This window comes from Perna viridis, chromosome 2 (assembly GCF_037379345.1).
Source record: "Perna viridis isolate PV_CMFRI_1.1 ecotype Kerala chromosome 2, ASM3737934v1, whole genome shotgun sequence".
Classification (NCBI taxonomy): domain Eukaryota; kingdom Metazoa; phylum Mollusca; class Bivalvia; order Mytilida; family Mytilidae; genus Perna; species Perna viridis.
In genome coordinates this window covers 31,070,121-31,086,709 of record NC_142446.1, presented here as the reverse complement: position 1 = coordinate 31,086,709, position 16,589 = coordinate 31,070,121, and the positions used below count along the sequence as shown (strand labels likewise).

Below are 16,589 nucleotides of genomic sequence, written 5' to 3'. Positions count from 1 at the left end.
CCACGTCGTCTGACAACTTTTATCCCGCATACTTTTGTAGGCCTTATAATAAGGATCATTTCCGCAACTCTACTGTCTACATTTCTACTAGTTGAAAAACTACTGTCTGCCTCCTATGTCCTATTTTTAGTAACGGCGGCCATGTTTTTCAACCGGTCAAACATCCCCACATCAGTTCTATGCAGAATATATCAAGGACCGTTCATACCAAGTTTGGTTCCAATTGGTCAAGTAGAGTCAAAGGAGAGGATTTTTGAAAGTAATAACATTAAAAATAGCAAAAAAAAAAAAAACCAAAAAGGACAATAATCCAACGAGACTTAATGGATTAAGGTAACCACTTCCGGGTCAAATGTCCCCCCCCCTCCTATGTAGTTCATAAACATACTGTACCTAGATCTATGCATTGTAAGTGCATTATATGTGTGTATTCTGATTAAAAGTATTCAAAATAAAGCTGAGAATATGTAATTTAAAATCATACACATAATTTGCTACAAAAGTGTATGAATAATATTTACATGTGTGAGTAATTTGCCTCCATGCTGTCAGTTAGCAAAAAAAAGGTAAAAATGTTGATTTTCAGTATTTTTTAATCAAGTAAATTTTGTGAAGAATTTCTACGGACATCGCACCATTAGAATAATGATTTTTAAAGTTTTATTTTTCAAGTTTTGCAATGGTATGCAACTTTAAGGTGTCATTTGTCCTGGGAATTCACAGTGAAACATTGAAAATTACTTGCTTAACATGTCAAGTAACGTAAACGTTAGAACTGGTTATTGAGACCTAAGCCCAAAATTTGGCCACAGATTGAACACTTTTACCCAGTCAGAATTAGGGTAAACCTAATGGTTTTGGAAATATATGCGATAAACTTCTGTCTGACCCCTATGTTCTATTTTTAGTAACGGCTGTCATGTTTTTCGACGGATCAAGAATTCCCTCATTACTTTTATGCACGATACTCCAAGAAACATTCACACCAGGTTTGGTTCCCATTGGACAAGTAGTGTAACAGAAGAAGTACTTTGAAAAATTGTTAACGACGGACGACAAGTGGCAATAGCTCCCCTGGTCGCAGGCCAGTTAAGCTTAAAAAACGACTTCTTGTCAAAATCCCAGAAACTCATTAACATTTTTATTCAATTGATTGTAGTTTTTATATGCAATTGCAAACACGGTTGAATTCTGTACACACGTGTAAGTGGTTTTATTGGTGGTCTTCATACTCAGTACTAAAACGAAATATAAGACGCCATTTGATTTCATGTTTGGAAAAGGGAGAGTTCAGGATATTTCCTAATTCACCAGTGGGTCAAGTATAGATAAAATGAAATAAAAAAAACTGCAACTGTAGAAATGAATTTAGATTGTGATGAAGCCGATGGTATTGAGGACATAGTAGGTTGTAACTATAAAAAAAGGTTAAGAGATGTAGTGTTTGGAAACATAAATCTTGTGCAGATGCTGAACCTGAGAAAGCACGGTATTGTACTACATGCAGCCCTATACTTAAATATACATGTACATCAAACAATTACGCCACACAATTAATACAACATACACTGTTTATTCGGTTAATCTTTCAAAACAATAAGTCACTTTAATTAAGTTGTAACACAAATTAACTCAAAGATAACCGGTGCATTACATTTACGAACTTTTTTATTACGTTTGCGAACTTTTTTTTACTACATTTGCGAACTTTTCAAAAATATCCACCTTTACAATGCTTTAGCCAGAGGGATGAAAGTCGGATTACACATGTAATAAAAAAAAAGATCGCAATCGTGGGAGAAAAAAGTTTGCAAATGTAACAGTCCTTAATTACAAAAAGTTCGCAAATGAAATGCTCCACAACCAACAACAGTTAAAACACAACTGATAATGTCGTAATAGAAAAAAAAAAAACAAACAAACAAAAACCAAACAAACTAAATTTAAATAAATGAAAAATGGAAAAAAACGACATAAATCACGTAAAAGAAAAAGTGCGTCTTGTCAAGATTTTCCCACTTTTCTGACTCAAAATGAAATCATTTTTTATTTTAAAATGTGCCTATTACTACATATAAACTTTAAAAATAAGTAAACATTATTTGACAGACCAGGCGCGGAGCCAAGGACTGGCATACCGGGCGAACGCCCCCTAAATCGGTAAGAAAAAAAAATTAACCACAAGTTTCACCCCATAATATTTTTTGCCCTAGCTTTGCACGACATTTAATTCAATTAACGCCCCCCAACCTCAAATCCTGGATCCGCCCCTGCAGACGTGACAAATTTTATTAATAATGCACTTTATTCATCGGCATGTCCCCCTTTATATCGCCATTTTCTTGTCGGAAAAAGTTCGTACCTGTCAAGATGTAGGCTTTAATTTTTGTTGTTGATATATTCTAAAAAGAAAACCAAAATTTTAAACCAATTTAAAGCACTTTTATTCTTCTTTAGAAATCATTTTAAAAATTTTGAATTTCACAGAATGAAACTAAAGTTAAAGTCAAAAATGTATCAAAAAAAATGTCTGTCTTGTTTTAAGACCAACCCATTTAATTTCCGTTCTGTATAGCAGCGCCTTCTTTTGTCTGCCAATCCCGAGCGCCATCTGTCGTCATAGTGATCGTTAGCATATAATGCAACTAAGCATAATTTGACATTTCACGAATAGACAAGTTTCACGTCACAAAACTTCAGAGTACGAACTACCAATTGTGACATGTCAATCTTACGTGGTTGATTGCATTGTCCAAGTTTATTGCCAGAGCTTGCCGAAACTACGCAGACTTTCTGTCTCGCACTAGAACTCTAACAAATAGGCTTCTGGAACAGGGTATGTTGCTACAAGATTGAAGTCATCACTACAGAAGTTTTATGGTCGTCATCATGAACTCGTGGATCGTTATGGTGTATCCATCTGCACCATGCAAACTGATTTATTCAACGGGTCATAGTTTTCCTTTCCTCGTTTGTCTACCCCGGACTTGACTTTTTATGAGCAACTAGGCGGGTGTTTCTAGAAAAGCAGAGGACGCTTACCCTACCGGTGCACCTGGTCCATGCTCCCAGTTTTTAGTGGAGTCCGAGTTGCTCATTTGCTTTTGTTACTTTGTTTGTATGATTTTAGTTACTTTATGTTCTTGGTTGTGTATGTCTGTTTTCCATGTCGGGTCTTTGTCTCTGGATTACATTTTTTTTGATTACCCTATAACCTAGGTTCCCTTGATTACTCTTTAAAATGACGAGTTACAAAGTAAGAATATTTTAATGATTTACCAGTCTCGGAAAACGCATTACGATGTGAGAAGTTGCAAATGAAGAATCTCAATGTACAAAACGGAAAGTTACGAATTTCAAATAGACAATTTATAAATCAAGAAGTTACAAATTAACAACTTACGGATTTCAAATTGATAATTTACAAATCAAAAAGTTACAAATTAACAATTTACAGATTAAGAATTTTGACTCCGTCCGCTTTCTCAGTAAGAAATTGTTAACGTGTAACCAAATGATAATTGAGGTCTTTCACGTAGCATTAAAAATGCACAATGTATGCATAGACACATATTTCAACTAAGTATACTAAGTTATCTGCATCAGCATTATATATTTTGTTTTTATTGGCACGAAAAAAAAATATCACAGGGCTTCAAGACCTTCGCTATGTGCTTTCTACTTGCATCTTTATGCATACTACAGCTCAAACCGTTACATTACATCCTGATATGGTAAATAGTTTAGCATCAACCATTTAAAAATGATTTGGAGGAAATTTTATCCAATGAGAAAAATGTTAGGAATTATGAAAACAATTTTCGTGATGTACTAAAAAAAGTAAAGCACCCTCACTGAAACAGAACGCGTATAAAGTGAATTTATTTCTTTCCTATTTGGTTTTATATCTCTAATGTAGATGTATGTTGATATTTCTGAATACATGTACTCGTTTCGGAATTCTAAGGTCTGTTAGTAAACATAAAACATTGTTAAACATTTAGAGAAAACAAAACCTTACCAAAGCTCCGTCTTTGAGGAAATTTTAGAGCAAAATCTCCCGTTTTTATTATACGACGAAAAAAAAACTTGCGGTCGTATAATGTTATGACGCAGTCGTCGTGGTCTGGGGACAATTCGTTTCCGTGCGATAACTTTAGTAGTTGTGGTTGACAAATTGTTCTTAAATGTTGATATGATTTTACCAACTTCTAAGAAGATTCCTAATTAATTTGGACTTTGTTGCCCCTGCCGCTTCAGAAAAAAAGGGGCCCAAAATGATAAATGTTTTATTAGAACCCATGTAGATTGTTTTTTTTTAATTTTAATTATTCTATTTTTAATGTGTTCTTTATTTGATTCGGGTAAACAAATGTACAGCAGATTTTATGTGTATCGTTTTCAAATTATAGGGGGTCAAAGTTGGGCAACGCCTAAAATCATTTTCATAACTTTTTTTCGAAATTATTATTTCATTGTATTCTTCATTATATTCCTCATTAATAATCCTGCCTGCAGTTTTCAATCAGATTTCGGATATCTCTTACGGTTTTCGAGTTATAAGGGGTCAAAAAGGCCACACCATAATGAATCTTTATTTTGTTCATGATTAAGAGGATCATAAAATACGTTGATTTTACAATATTTCACCAGTGAATGTGCAAGCGCGTGTCTACACATTTCAAAATACTTTAATGCAGACACGCTGATTCCAATTTCACCAGGATATCATTGCATATGAACAGACAGGAGTGCGCGCAAGGAGGAGGGGCTTTTTTTCTGTTTTCTTTTCAACATTTCTTTCATTATTTTATCATATTCGCTGAAATTGTATGTTTTTTATTCATTTACATCCACAGTCGTATTAATTAAATATAGTATCAATACCCTTTATTGTTTGTTTTGTCGCAAAACAGAATATTACTTTGGAAACGTCAAAAATGCACTTTGTGACATTTTTGTTAGACACGGTTTTATATATATATATAACCCATTTGTTAAGCCAAAGAAAAAATGAAATGATAAAACCATAGTAGAGCATGAATACACGTTTAAGTATACGAAGAAATCGATTTGCCTTTTTGAACAATTCGTTCGAATTTCGCATGGTGTACGCGTGAATAAGTAAAATATTTAAATTTTAGATATTGTGACATTTTGGTTAGACACAGAAAAAATGCTGCGCTAAGATACATGTTCAACCAAGTACCATTATTTTTAGAATATACTATCTGCAGCATGTATACATGAAAAACTCAGTTCACTCAGAGCTAACGAATAAAGCTTTTGATAAAGACCAGGTAGCACGCAACGTGTACAAAACGTCGGGAAAAGGACAACATAGGTGCGTATTTATCTACTATTAGACAATAAAACTCATTATTTTTTAGAATAAACATGATATTCTGAATATTTATACAGTCCTTTAAGCGTGAATATACTTTGGTAAAAATACTATTCGTTGTTATATTTTACAACCGTAAGCAGGAAAGTAGCCAATGGCCAACGTCGAAAAAATTAAGATCTGTGACATAATTGAAATACGGACAAAAAGGCTTTTAACAAAAAGACTGATTGAACATTTTAAATATATTTTCATTGGGGTTATGTAATAAATTGTCAATATAGTTAATGAAAGTCCCGATTAAAAAAAGCTGTTCACATAACTTAAAAAAAATGTCTAACATTTTGTCTTCAAATCGATTTCTTTCCTTTTTTACAATGTCCACATCAAAGCAGCACTAACTGCTCTTTCCAAAAAAGTTTGTTTTATCAAAATACGCCAAGAAACAACTTTGATATATTGGTGAAATGGGAAGCAAGCATTTCATAATGTTACCCGTCCACATATGAAAAAAGCCGTTCTTGTGATCGAATAGTGCTTTCCCTCCACATTTAATGGCATCTTTCAAAGATTTATGGTTATAATCCTAAAACAACAACCATTTTCGAACATTTTAATATCTATATTGCCTTTGATAACTCCACATTCTAATATCAACATTTAAGTTTTCGTAACCAGCCCCGGTTCAGTTGAATGTGACACCAACAACGTACGCAACGTCATACAACTTTGGTGAACATGTTCCAGACCTCCAGACCAGGTCTGAGATGAGTGGTATGCTTTTGCTTTTTAATGAGTTCAGTCCACAAACACAATATATGTCATGCCCCTGCCTTTTTAGTCATGCATCAGCCTTATGTTCAGCTTTATGGGCACCAAATAAATATGTGATAGTATGCAATAGTATCTTATAAATATACCACAGTTCCAGTCCTATCCATGATTTCTCCCTAAAGATGCAGTCCTATTCATGGTTTCTCCCCATAGATCCAGTCCTATCCATGGTTTCTCCCCCACAGACCCAGTCCTATCCATGGTTTCTCCCCATAGATCCAGTCCTATCCATGGTTTCTCCCCCATAGACCCAGTCCTATCCATGGTTTATCCCCATAGACCCAGTTCTATCCATGGTTTCTCCCTAAAGATCCAGTCCTATCCATGATTTCTCCCTAAAGATGCAGTCCTATTCATGCTTTCTCCCCATAGATCCAGTCCTATGCATGGTTTCTCCCCCACAGACCCAGTCCTATCCATGGTTTATCCCCATAGATCCAGTCCTATCCATGGTTTCTCCCCCACAGACCCAGTCCTATCCATGGTTTATCCCCATAGATCCAGTCCTATCCATGGTTTATCCCCCACAGACCCAGTCCTACCCATGGTTTCTCCCCATATATCCAGTCCTATCCATGGTTTCTCCCCCATAGACCCAGTTCTATCCATGGTTTCTCCCCTCATAGAAGAATGTAAGGAAATTTGAAAGTAAAGCTAACAGTGAAACACAAACGAAAATTACGATAATATATTTCCATCAAGTATTTTTTTAAAGCAAACTGACGGTGAGCTTTTTTTGAAATGTGGATATTGTGGTAAAAACAGAATGCGAAACAAACAAAAGCAGGAAAATTATGCAATTTACAATGCCACCTAAACATTGTTTGCATTAATAAATATGAATGAAGGCATGAACTTATTTTGTAAATTTTTGCATGTGCATCGACTATTTTGAAAGATTTTGTATAGTAGTACTTTTTTCTTATATGAATGAATAAAATTTGAAATTTTAATTATCTTTTCATTTGTTATAAGTATCATTCTGTCCTTGTCAAGAAGTTTATTATTCTGTACTTGTCAAGAACAGCTTATCATTCGGTCCTTATCAAGAACGGCTTATCATTCTATCTTTGTCAAAAACCGGTCATCGAAAAACAACCATATCCATTGTGGTTTTCATGACAAACCAAATTCAACTATTTTAACATATATAGCTCTTTGTGTCATAATCTTTTCATGTATGAATTTTTTCTTAACTGTCATAAATGTTCATGTTAGGTGATTAGAAAAGCCTGCTCTATTTTTCACACAGTAGATGTTCGACGGAAATCATTCCAATGTGCAATAATACTGTTTTTTTGGAGTATTAATGATAAAGAAAGCATGTGTTACCGCGTCCACTTTTGATCAGAACGTAAACAAACGCGCTCAGAGCGCCACCATCTGTCCAATTCTTTAACTACTAAATTAGGTTTGTCAGGATCGTGTAACATTGCACAAAGTCTACACCAAAATTTCGTGTCTATAAAAGACCCCGTACCTTTCCATTTAAAATATGAATTATAAAGAGAGTCATTTGTGTCTAATCTATGTAAATATTCTGCTAATTTTTTAGGAGATTCGAAATCTTCCACATGTATATAAGAGTGATGCGGTGCCGATCTTTTATAATCATCCGGATGTGCTCCCATAACAACTGGCAAAACATTGTTCCTGAAATAAAAAGAACAGTTGTAAGTTTTAACATTATGATATACACGTATAAACATTCAAAAATGTTATAGGACTACAGTGTTCATTCCAGAAAATTGCAAAAAGGGGGTCAGTGGTCCCTTGATAGCAAAACAGGGGGTCATTTTCAAAATAAAAGGGGCCAAGATGGCAGGGGTCATTTTTACAAAACAAGAAAGATTCAACCAACAAATAAGTTATCCTCAGGTTTGTATACACTTAATAGTTTCATTTTAAGTGAGAGGTAACAGAATTACATCAACTCCAAAATGAATAAAAAATACTAATATATGTTTTTTTTATTATTATTATTATGGCATTCATAATATTGTACGGCGTATTGATGTATGGCATGTAGTGCTGTACCAGCCTTAGACCAATACCTAAAAATGATTTTTTTTTCTCGTGTATTCCACCTGGAGAAGTTGTTTGTAATTTTTTCATCCAAAAAGTTTCCCGAGACATTCTTTTAGATTTTGAACAGTTTTTATTATGTTCTACGATCGTAACAACAATGTTGTGGAGATCCTCCTGGGTGTGTCCGGCAGATCTAAGATGGCGACTTCGAGGGAGGTCTGGTTTACATTTGTAGTCACTGCGATGACTATTCATGCGCCTGTTGAAAGGTTGTTCTGTTTCGCCAACGTACTGCATACCACGTCGGCACTGGAGAAGGTATACGGTTTTGCAAGCCACGTCGCAAAAAATGGCAAATTCCTTTACAGTGTAGCAGCTTTTAAACGTTTTGGTGTGCAGTATCTGGGTACAGGTCTTACATCTTTTATCTCCACATGGTCGACACTGGCCCGTTGTATTTTGTTGCGGCTGAGATGAAATCTCTGCTCTTACTATCGAATCTCTTAGACTCCTGGGTCTACGGAATGCCAGGGCCGGGCCCCAGGAAAGAGCTTGGAGAGCTTAGGGTGTTTTGAATGGCTTCCCAATTCGAATGAAGTGGCTGCGAGAGTTTCCCAAAGGCTGGATGGTAATAAGCACAAAAGGAATCCTTTTATCCTTTTTCTTAGATTTGTACTCGAGGAGATCATTACGGTTGATATTGTTAGCACGTTCAAATCCCCGATCTACATCTGTTGATTTGTAGCCATGCGATAACAAATGACCACGGAGTTCATCCAGACGTTTGTTGTTGGTATCGTCAGATGAGCAAATGCACCGAATTCGAAGTGCCTGCTGTGTGGTATGCTTTTAGTACAATGTTTGGGATGACAACTACTGAGAGACAAGTATTGGTGACTATCAGTTGGTTGGCTGTGAAGATCCATTGACATTTTACCGTCTCTTACAGACGTTGTAGTATTCAGGAATGTGATTTTAGTGTCAGAAATTTCATGGGTGAATTTGATTGATATACGAGCGTTGTTGGCAGGTGTAATAAAATTGTCTAAATTTGTTTAGACTCAGTCCATTTCATGTCAACATCATCGATGAATCGAAACCAAGAAAGGGGTTTCGATAAAGATGTTGATATTATTTGATTTTCTAATTTACCCATGAAGATGTTAGCATACGAAGGAGCCATTTTCCCCCATAGCTGTACCATTGATTTGGAGGTAGTGTTCGTCGTTGAAAGTGAAGTTGTTCACTTCAAAACTAAAAGTGAGTAAATTTAGTAGGCAGTCAGTAAGGGGGGGGGGGTCCAAAATATCTCGTGATTCCCAAGATTTTAGTTACTTTATGTTCTTTGTTGTGTATGTCTGTTTTCCATGTCTGGTCTTTGTCCCTGGATTACATTCTTTTGATTACGGCTATAACCTTCGTTCCCTTGATTATTCTCCGACATCTATGGCAACACCGCCTGCACTAAGTCCAACGCTCTAGACCACTCGGCCAACTTGGCTTTATAAAATATAGCTTTCGTTAACCGAGTGATACTTCCTCTTAAGTAAATCTAGAGCGAACATTAGCACATGATCTGTAACAGTATACAAATACAGCCACACCAAGTATATAATACATAAAAGAAGTGTATATATATACATCCCCCTCCCCCACAAAAAAAAAATAATTAAAAATTGATGATTAACGTAGATAAAAATGTCAACATATTATTACTAGTAATATAGTTATCATAATCTAATTTAATAAATTTTAAAGTAAATAAAAATAATTAATTTTAAATGCCTTATGTTTTAACCCACACCGTGAAAAAGCATAACAGCTTTTAGAAAATCTGCAAGTCATCACAAACAATTCATAACTTTCCATTGTTCGATCATTCGTCCCGGATTATGCTGTAGTAGCTTAAAGTTCTTCCCAAGTCAAAATCTGGTACGCATATACATACATACATACATACATACAATTTGTCAATATGTTCATTATATTAAATTAATGACGGAAATCTTCTGAAACGCTTGTATACAATATATACTTCTCAATATAACATCACACTTTTACACATTTTTGAAAAAATAAAGAAGCAAGCAAAGTATGAACATTTTTCAAAGCGTAAAAAGTTATAATATTAACACTCTGATGAATGTGTGCGTCCTATAAATTGACGTGGTAAGAACCTTTATTAATATTGGTCTGATAAGAAATGCTTATCTACTTTTCAAATGATGTATACATAAATCACCAACTATTTAATTACAGAGCGGTAAAGTGGGATTTTCTGTCTTGGTAGATTTTCATATTTTATGGAATATGTATTTTCTAGTCTTGTAAAAACAAATACACATCCATTAATGCAAAGTACTTATCAACACTACCCACATATTATTTGGCACTATTTAAACTAAAAAATACTTATTACATTGGTAAAAAATCCAACCCCTACCCCCTTGGTAAAAATAGTTGGGGTCTTAGACTAACGGTTAAAAATGTATAAAAGTAATCAAGGGAACCAAGGTACTAGTGGAAATCATAAGAATGCAATCCAGGGGTAAAGACTACACAGGGAAAACAAATAAGACACACACAACAACAAAAAATGAAACAACAAAGAAACAAAAGTTAATAAGAAACTAAAACCTGGAAGCATGGACCAAGTGCACCATTAGGGTAAGCGTCCTCGGCTTTTCTAGAAACACCCACGGAGTTGCTCATCAAAATTCAAATCCTGAGTAGAGAAAAAAAGGAAAGGAAAACTATGACAATGTGTACAAATCGGTTTTCATTGTGCAGATCGATTCACGAGCATAATCTTAGAGCAAAATAACCAATGTTTCAGAGGCCTAATTGTAAGAAATCTAGCGAGGTAGTTACTCCGGCATAACGTATAATAGTTGTGATATGAAAACTCCATACGTAGGTGCTGAAGGGAAGCTGCCACCAATGAAATAAAAGTTGACAACACGGAACGAAAATTCATTGCGTTTGCCGTATAGTTTGGTCAATAGCATTTCTTTTCCATAGATCTCTCACGTGTATAAGTCAAGATATGAGGCTGACTTCACAGTATCTGCGGTTTCCTTTATCTCAATTTCTTTGGGGTGGATACGATAATTATGCGAAGTATCTTTGTGGTCATTGGTATATCAAGTAAGGTGGAGGTACATGTAAATAGATCCTTTCCTTTCACAATTTTATACAATTTAATTTTTTTGGGTTAAATAATTTGGGCCAAAAGATGAGCAAATAATAGCCTGGATCCCTTATTTCTAGAGCCCCCTTTTCAAAATCTGCATGGATCCACGTCTGATACTGTTCAACTTAACATGTGCCTGTCATCAAAATTTATCGAAGCAATGTACGTCAGAGCTTGTCAGTTGCTATTACTGTCAGAGTCACGCTCGAATCCTCATTTAAATTATTCCGTGAAATAATTACTTTTCTTACAATGTGAAAGCATGGAGAATTTAATATACCATTTTTGTGAATGCGAAATGACACCACACTTAATCTACCTTTAAGTTCTAAATTAAGATAACTGCAACTGTAGATCTTTGTATCAAATATGCGTTCACATAGATTTGATAACCGTCTTTATGTTCATATTTGGTCTATAGCTCAGGGGTATCGAGCTGCACGTCATTTGGAAATTGCATAAAAAGCATATAAGGACCTTATAACCTCCGAAAAAAAAAAAAACAAAAAAAAACGAAGATAAATTGTGACAAAAGCTCATCTAACGTTAGCCAATATGTAGGGATTTATAGAAGATGTTTTATTTTCAACTTAATGATCTTTCACGTGTTTTGCGGGCTACGATATCTATCAATGACAGTATATTTAGTACGTGTTACAGGTAAACTGAGCAAGGTGGAAATGATTATTTAAGCTGATAACAAAAAGACTTTAGATATCTTATGTTACGAGGACAGCAGAAATATTTTATAACCACCGCGGAGTATACTTACTTAGCACGAAAAACGTGCTTTCTCATGCTTCCACCACTATGCAAAATCACCTACATAATTTTTTTATCAATGATCTGATATTATTTGTTTATTTTAGTACATAATGTATCAGTGGTACTCCCGAGATGACCGCATTTCCAAAACTTACATTAAAGCATTCCGGAAGAATTTTTCTGTAATATAATCTCGGCAATTAGCATTTTCAAACGCTAAATAAAACTTATATTCTTTTTTCAGCATACTAAAACACTCTTGCTCTCTTTCTCTGCCACATGTGTAATTCCCACACCCACCATATATATGCACGTCAATATATTTAGATAACTCTTCAACGTACTTAAGTCTTTGGTTAGTCGTGTCACAGTTTGAAACAAAAATTGCAACCTTTTTAGTTTTCCCATATGCATAATTTCGAGACAGAACTATTGAATTATCAGTGGCGTGCCATCGCTCATAGGGAGCTACTATTGTCGAATCGGAGCGGTAGGTAGCTGTCCAATTGAATACGTTCCCGATCATAAAATAGTCCGGGGAAACAACAGGACTTTCTAAATTATAGTAGATCCAGATTTGGTCTGGGTGTCTGTTTAATTCGTTTTCCATTGTTTTAATATCACCCTGATAAATTTGTTGGTACCCTATTCTAGCATCGTAGCGAACACCTTCTCGAATAGTTGAAGTAACTGCACAACTTTTGACCTTGCATAAACTTGATTCGAACACATTTCGTCCCTCATCAATCCCAAAACTTCCAATGTCGGGCAAATAGATATACTTAGTTTCCTTACTTTCGCCTCGAGGGACGAAAGTAATCTGTTCGATAATCCTATCCCCCTTTTCAGTATTGTAAATATCTGGCAAGTTATTTAACTTTGTCACTTCTTTCTTATGCACTTCTTTGTTTTCGTGTGTATCGGGTATTTGTTCCGCTGTACGTTTGACATTACACTGCATACCAACATCCTGTGGCGCACGAGACATCACAGTATATGGCGCGAAATTTATCACTATAGTAACAGCAAAGAAAGTCAAAATTATTAGCATAAAATCCCTATAAAGCCTTTCCATGTTCGGTCTGTTTACACTACATACTATACTAACTCAGGTGTGCTGATAAAAACCTCGTACTGATAAAATTTAAAGATATTATAATATCGAGGTTGAAGACTTTTAAATAGATAAAACGTTCTAAATATGTCCTTTTATTATCGACACATGCAGCACATTTTTAGTAATTTGTTCCATTGCGCTATCCACATCGATCTGGCTGATATTCCATATAATTTGGTCATAAAAAGAAATTAGATTTTCATTAGTCCGAATAAAGACATCTCGTCAACAAATACCAAAAATCGAATAAATTGCATTTATTGTAACAACCTGTCGCCTACTGTGGTTTTATCATTATTTTCGAACAATTTCCTCTAGCAAATATTTATGGTGCAATAGGTTCCCGCCGTGTTGACAACAAAATTCATTTACCTACTGCATTTTTTGCTTAGAGACAATGTAAATTTTAATAAATTTCAAGTATTCTGCATACTTGCGTGGTCCAGGATATGACCTACTAGCATTCGATGTTTTGTTCTTTTATGAATTTCACAGAAAATTATTCAAAATTGCGTACGTAATTAATAACTCTACATTAAACATATTAAATATCACACTTTACAAATACAAAGCATTTATAAGTTAAGATATCGGTGGATCCAATTAAGGGGCGGGGTATGGCGGTTGAACCCTTCTTTATGTTGGAAAATTGTTTTGATTTTGTGCATTTTTGGGCAAAAATTTATGAATAATAGCCTGGTATCTCTCCTTTTTTCTGAGTCCCTTTCTAAAACTTCTTGATCCGCGCCTGGACGATTTGCGAGTCGATCCTACGTTTATAGGATTTAACCATGCAGATGCACTGCCTTTTCAATTACATGTGCTTACTTGCTTAAGCCTTTGGTACGTATGTGGTACATAGGCCAACAACAACATTCCTCCATCTAGTTTTGTTCTGTGCCAATCTGACCATATCTTGCCGCTTGTATCCCTCTGCTTCCATTTCTTCTGTGTTTCTTGGCCTTCCTACTTTGCTCTTTCTTTGAGGGTTCCATTGCAACGCTTGTCTAGTGATGAAGTTTGTTGGAATTGGTAAGTTGTAACCTATCCAGCGCCATTTCCGCTTCTTCAATTCTGACTCTTTAGGAGGTTGTTTGGCCTTCTCCCATAGATCTAAATATGCAATTTTCTCGGGCAATCTAATCTTTAGTATTTGTATTTTGTGCCTTTTCAAGGCTCGCAGCCATATAATAGAATGGTCTTAATATTGGAGTTGAACAATCGCATTTTTTTAATTAATGCGATATTGCATGATCTCCAAATAGTTGTCACGTTTCTAAAGGCTGTTATTGCTTTTCCTGTTCTACTTTTGATGTCTTTTTCAGAGCCTCCTAGACCGTCCATGACACTGTCAAAATGTGTGAAGGATTCGACTTCTTCAAGAGGGGTTGCTTTTTCTTTAAAACTGGTATGACTGTTTGTATTTACCTTAAGAACTTTGGGCTTTCTTGTGATTCTGCCTGTTTGTCTTTGTTTTTCAGTTTCTAAACGTCATATCGTTTGAACGTTTGTCCCGTGTTTTCATGTTTCTTCAACTTCGGTTTTATGTTGGCAACAAGTTAATTGTGAACTGATGCTGCGTTTGCACCTCTCTTAAATCTAACATATTGAAGGCAGCTTCTGAACTTCTTGGAGATACGTACATGATCTATTTGGTTCTCTGTTCTCATATCTGGAGAAACCAATGAAGCTAGATGACAGTACTTTTTGGAAAGATGGTCTTCCAATTACCAGGTTGTATGTGGCACAAATCTCCATTCTCGTTTATATTACATACACCTTTTGTTCTCATTATTTCTTCAAAGCCGGTGTTATCTGTTCCTTCCTTTGCATTCATACCTCTCATGACGACGGTGATGTCTCTTGCACTACATTTTCGGTGATCGAACTCTTCTTTTGTATCATCATCTGCGTCGTTGGTGGGAGCATAACATTGAATGATGTTAAGTGATATGCACTTGTGTGTGGTTTCGAATTTTGATGTTATTTTTCTTGGGCTCACTGGTTCCTAGCCAATTAGTGTATTCTGTGTTTCCTTTGATATCATTAATTGCTACTCTATCTGAATGAATTGCATAGATTCTCCTTCACATGTCCTGAGATAAGGATAGTCTCTACAGATGATAAATGTACCTGCCGTGTGTCTATCCATCTTGCTTCAGCAATGCCTAATATTCAACTAGCTATTTCATTTCCCTAGCAATAGTTCGTAATTTGCCAGTACATGGATCGTACGTTCCATGTTGCAGCCTCAGTCCGATGGTTTCCTTTCGGCTTAATGCTTCTTCCATGTGAAGGGCTTCTTCTTCCTAACTCCAATGTAGTTGTTATGATTTTTTTCTGTAATCACTTATTAACCTTTGAACGGGTGTTAAGCCTATTGAAAGGTTTCAGTACTTTATTTGTGAAGACTTCTGGATGCAGTCACCCACATACGGGCCATTGGAATCATATATTCTCATACAGTAGTAATTGCGCCATATATTTTAATTAAATTGTGCCACATTCACGTGAATACTATCTTATATGATATAACTTGACCTCTATTATTGAAACTGACTGTTTTGGCGAAGCATTGACGATGATATGTACAGTCTACAGGCTGAGACACGTCACAAGAGGAGAACAAAATGATAGATGTGGGCAACACCACATATTAAATCCGACATAAATCAAGGAAGGAAATTGTGCTACTGTGCGGTATCAGAAACTGGCAGCAAAAGTATGCTACGCATATCCTGAGCTATAAGTATCAGCATAAATTGTTTAGACAACAAACACAAAAGACACTTCGTTTAAATTGTATAAATGGTTTTAATTAAAATTTTTAACTATTTATAAATAAATTGAAATTTAACAACACCAATATAAACTTCAAGCCCATAGCCCTGCTAAGGTAGGTGGGAAGGAACTTGTTTGTTTCGTTTTTATTTTGTCACCTTTAAGTATAAAATTTGGCTCATTCATCTCTCTCTATCTCTCTGGAACAAATAGTCCCTCTCCTTTTGTTGTTGTAACCTTCACTAGATACAACACGATTTTGAAAACACCATGTTTAACCAAAAGAAAAACTCAAAAGAAAAAAAATCAGTATTCAGACATCGCATAAGGTCGGATATTTCTGTATAATAGAGCATCAAATACAGATTATTTACTAATATATTGGTTTTCTAATTAAATTATTGTCTATTCAAATCTTCAAAAATCAGTCATGTGCATGTAACTGTTACAACTATACATACAAATAAATGCATATCAATTAAAAGAAACGCATAATACCGGTAATCAACATTACCCCCTTTTTCTTG

The 16,589-nt window shown here is 35.2% G+C and overlaps 1 protein-coding gene across 2 annotated transcripts; it reads right to left on the bottom strand.

Annotated features, from left to right (window-relative positions):
- Positions 1 to 5,941: 5,941 nt before the first annotated feature.
- LOC148624618 (core alpha-(1,3)-fucosyltransferase-like) lies at positions 5,942 to 13,492 on the bottom strand. 2 transcript variants are annotated; one of them, XM_088567363.1, is made up of 2 exons: positions 12,509 to 13,492; positions 5,942 to 7,831 (listed from the first exon to the last, which is right to left on the bottom strand). In XM_088567363.1, the coding sequence occupies exons 1-2, from the start codon at positions 13,237 to 13,239 to the stop codon at positions 7,507 to 7,509; spliced, it is 1,056 nt and encodes a 351-aa protein (XP_088423489.1). In that variant the 5' UTR covers positions 13,240 to 13,492; the 3' UTR covers positions 5,942 to 7,506. The 2 variants fall into 2 exon arrangements, with proteins under 2 accessions (XP_088423489.1, XP_088423488.1); XM_088567362.1 differs by having other exon boundaries at positions 12,320 to 13,484.
- Between the last annotated feature and the right edge of the window lie 3,097 nt (positions 13,493 to 16,589).

Excerpts from the sequence above, each read along its gene's own strand:
- LOC148624618 (XM_088567362.1), bottom strand. The coding sequence starts at position 13,239 with ATGGAAAGGCTTTATAGGGATTTTATGCTAATAATTTTGACTTTCTTT. Across the intron at positions 7,832-12,319 it reads TTCTTCCGGAATGCTTTAAT|GAACAATGTTTTGCCAGTTG; the intron begins GTAAGTTTTGGA and ends TTTTTATTTCAG.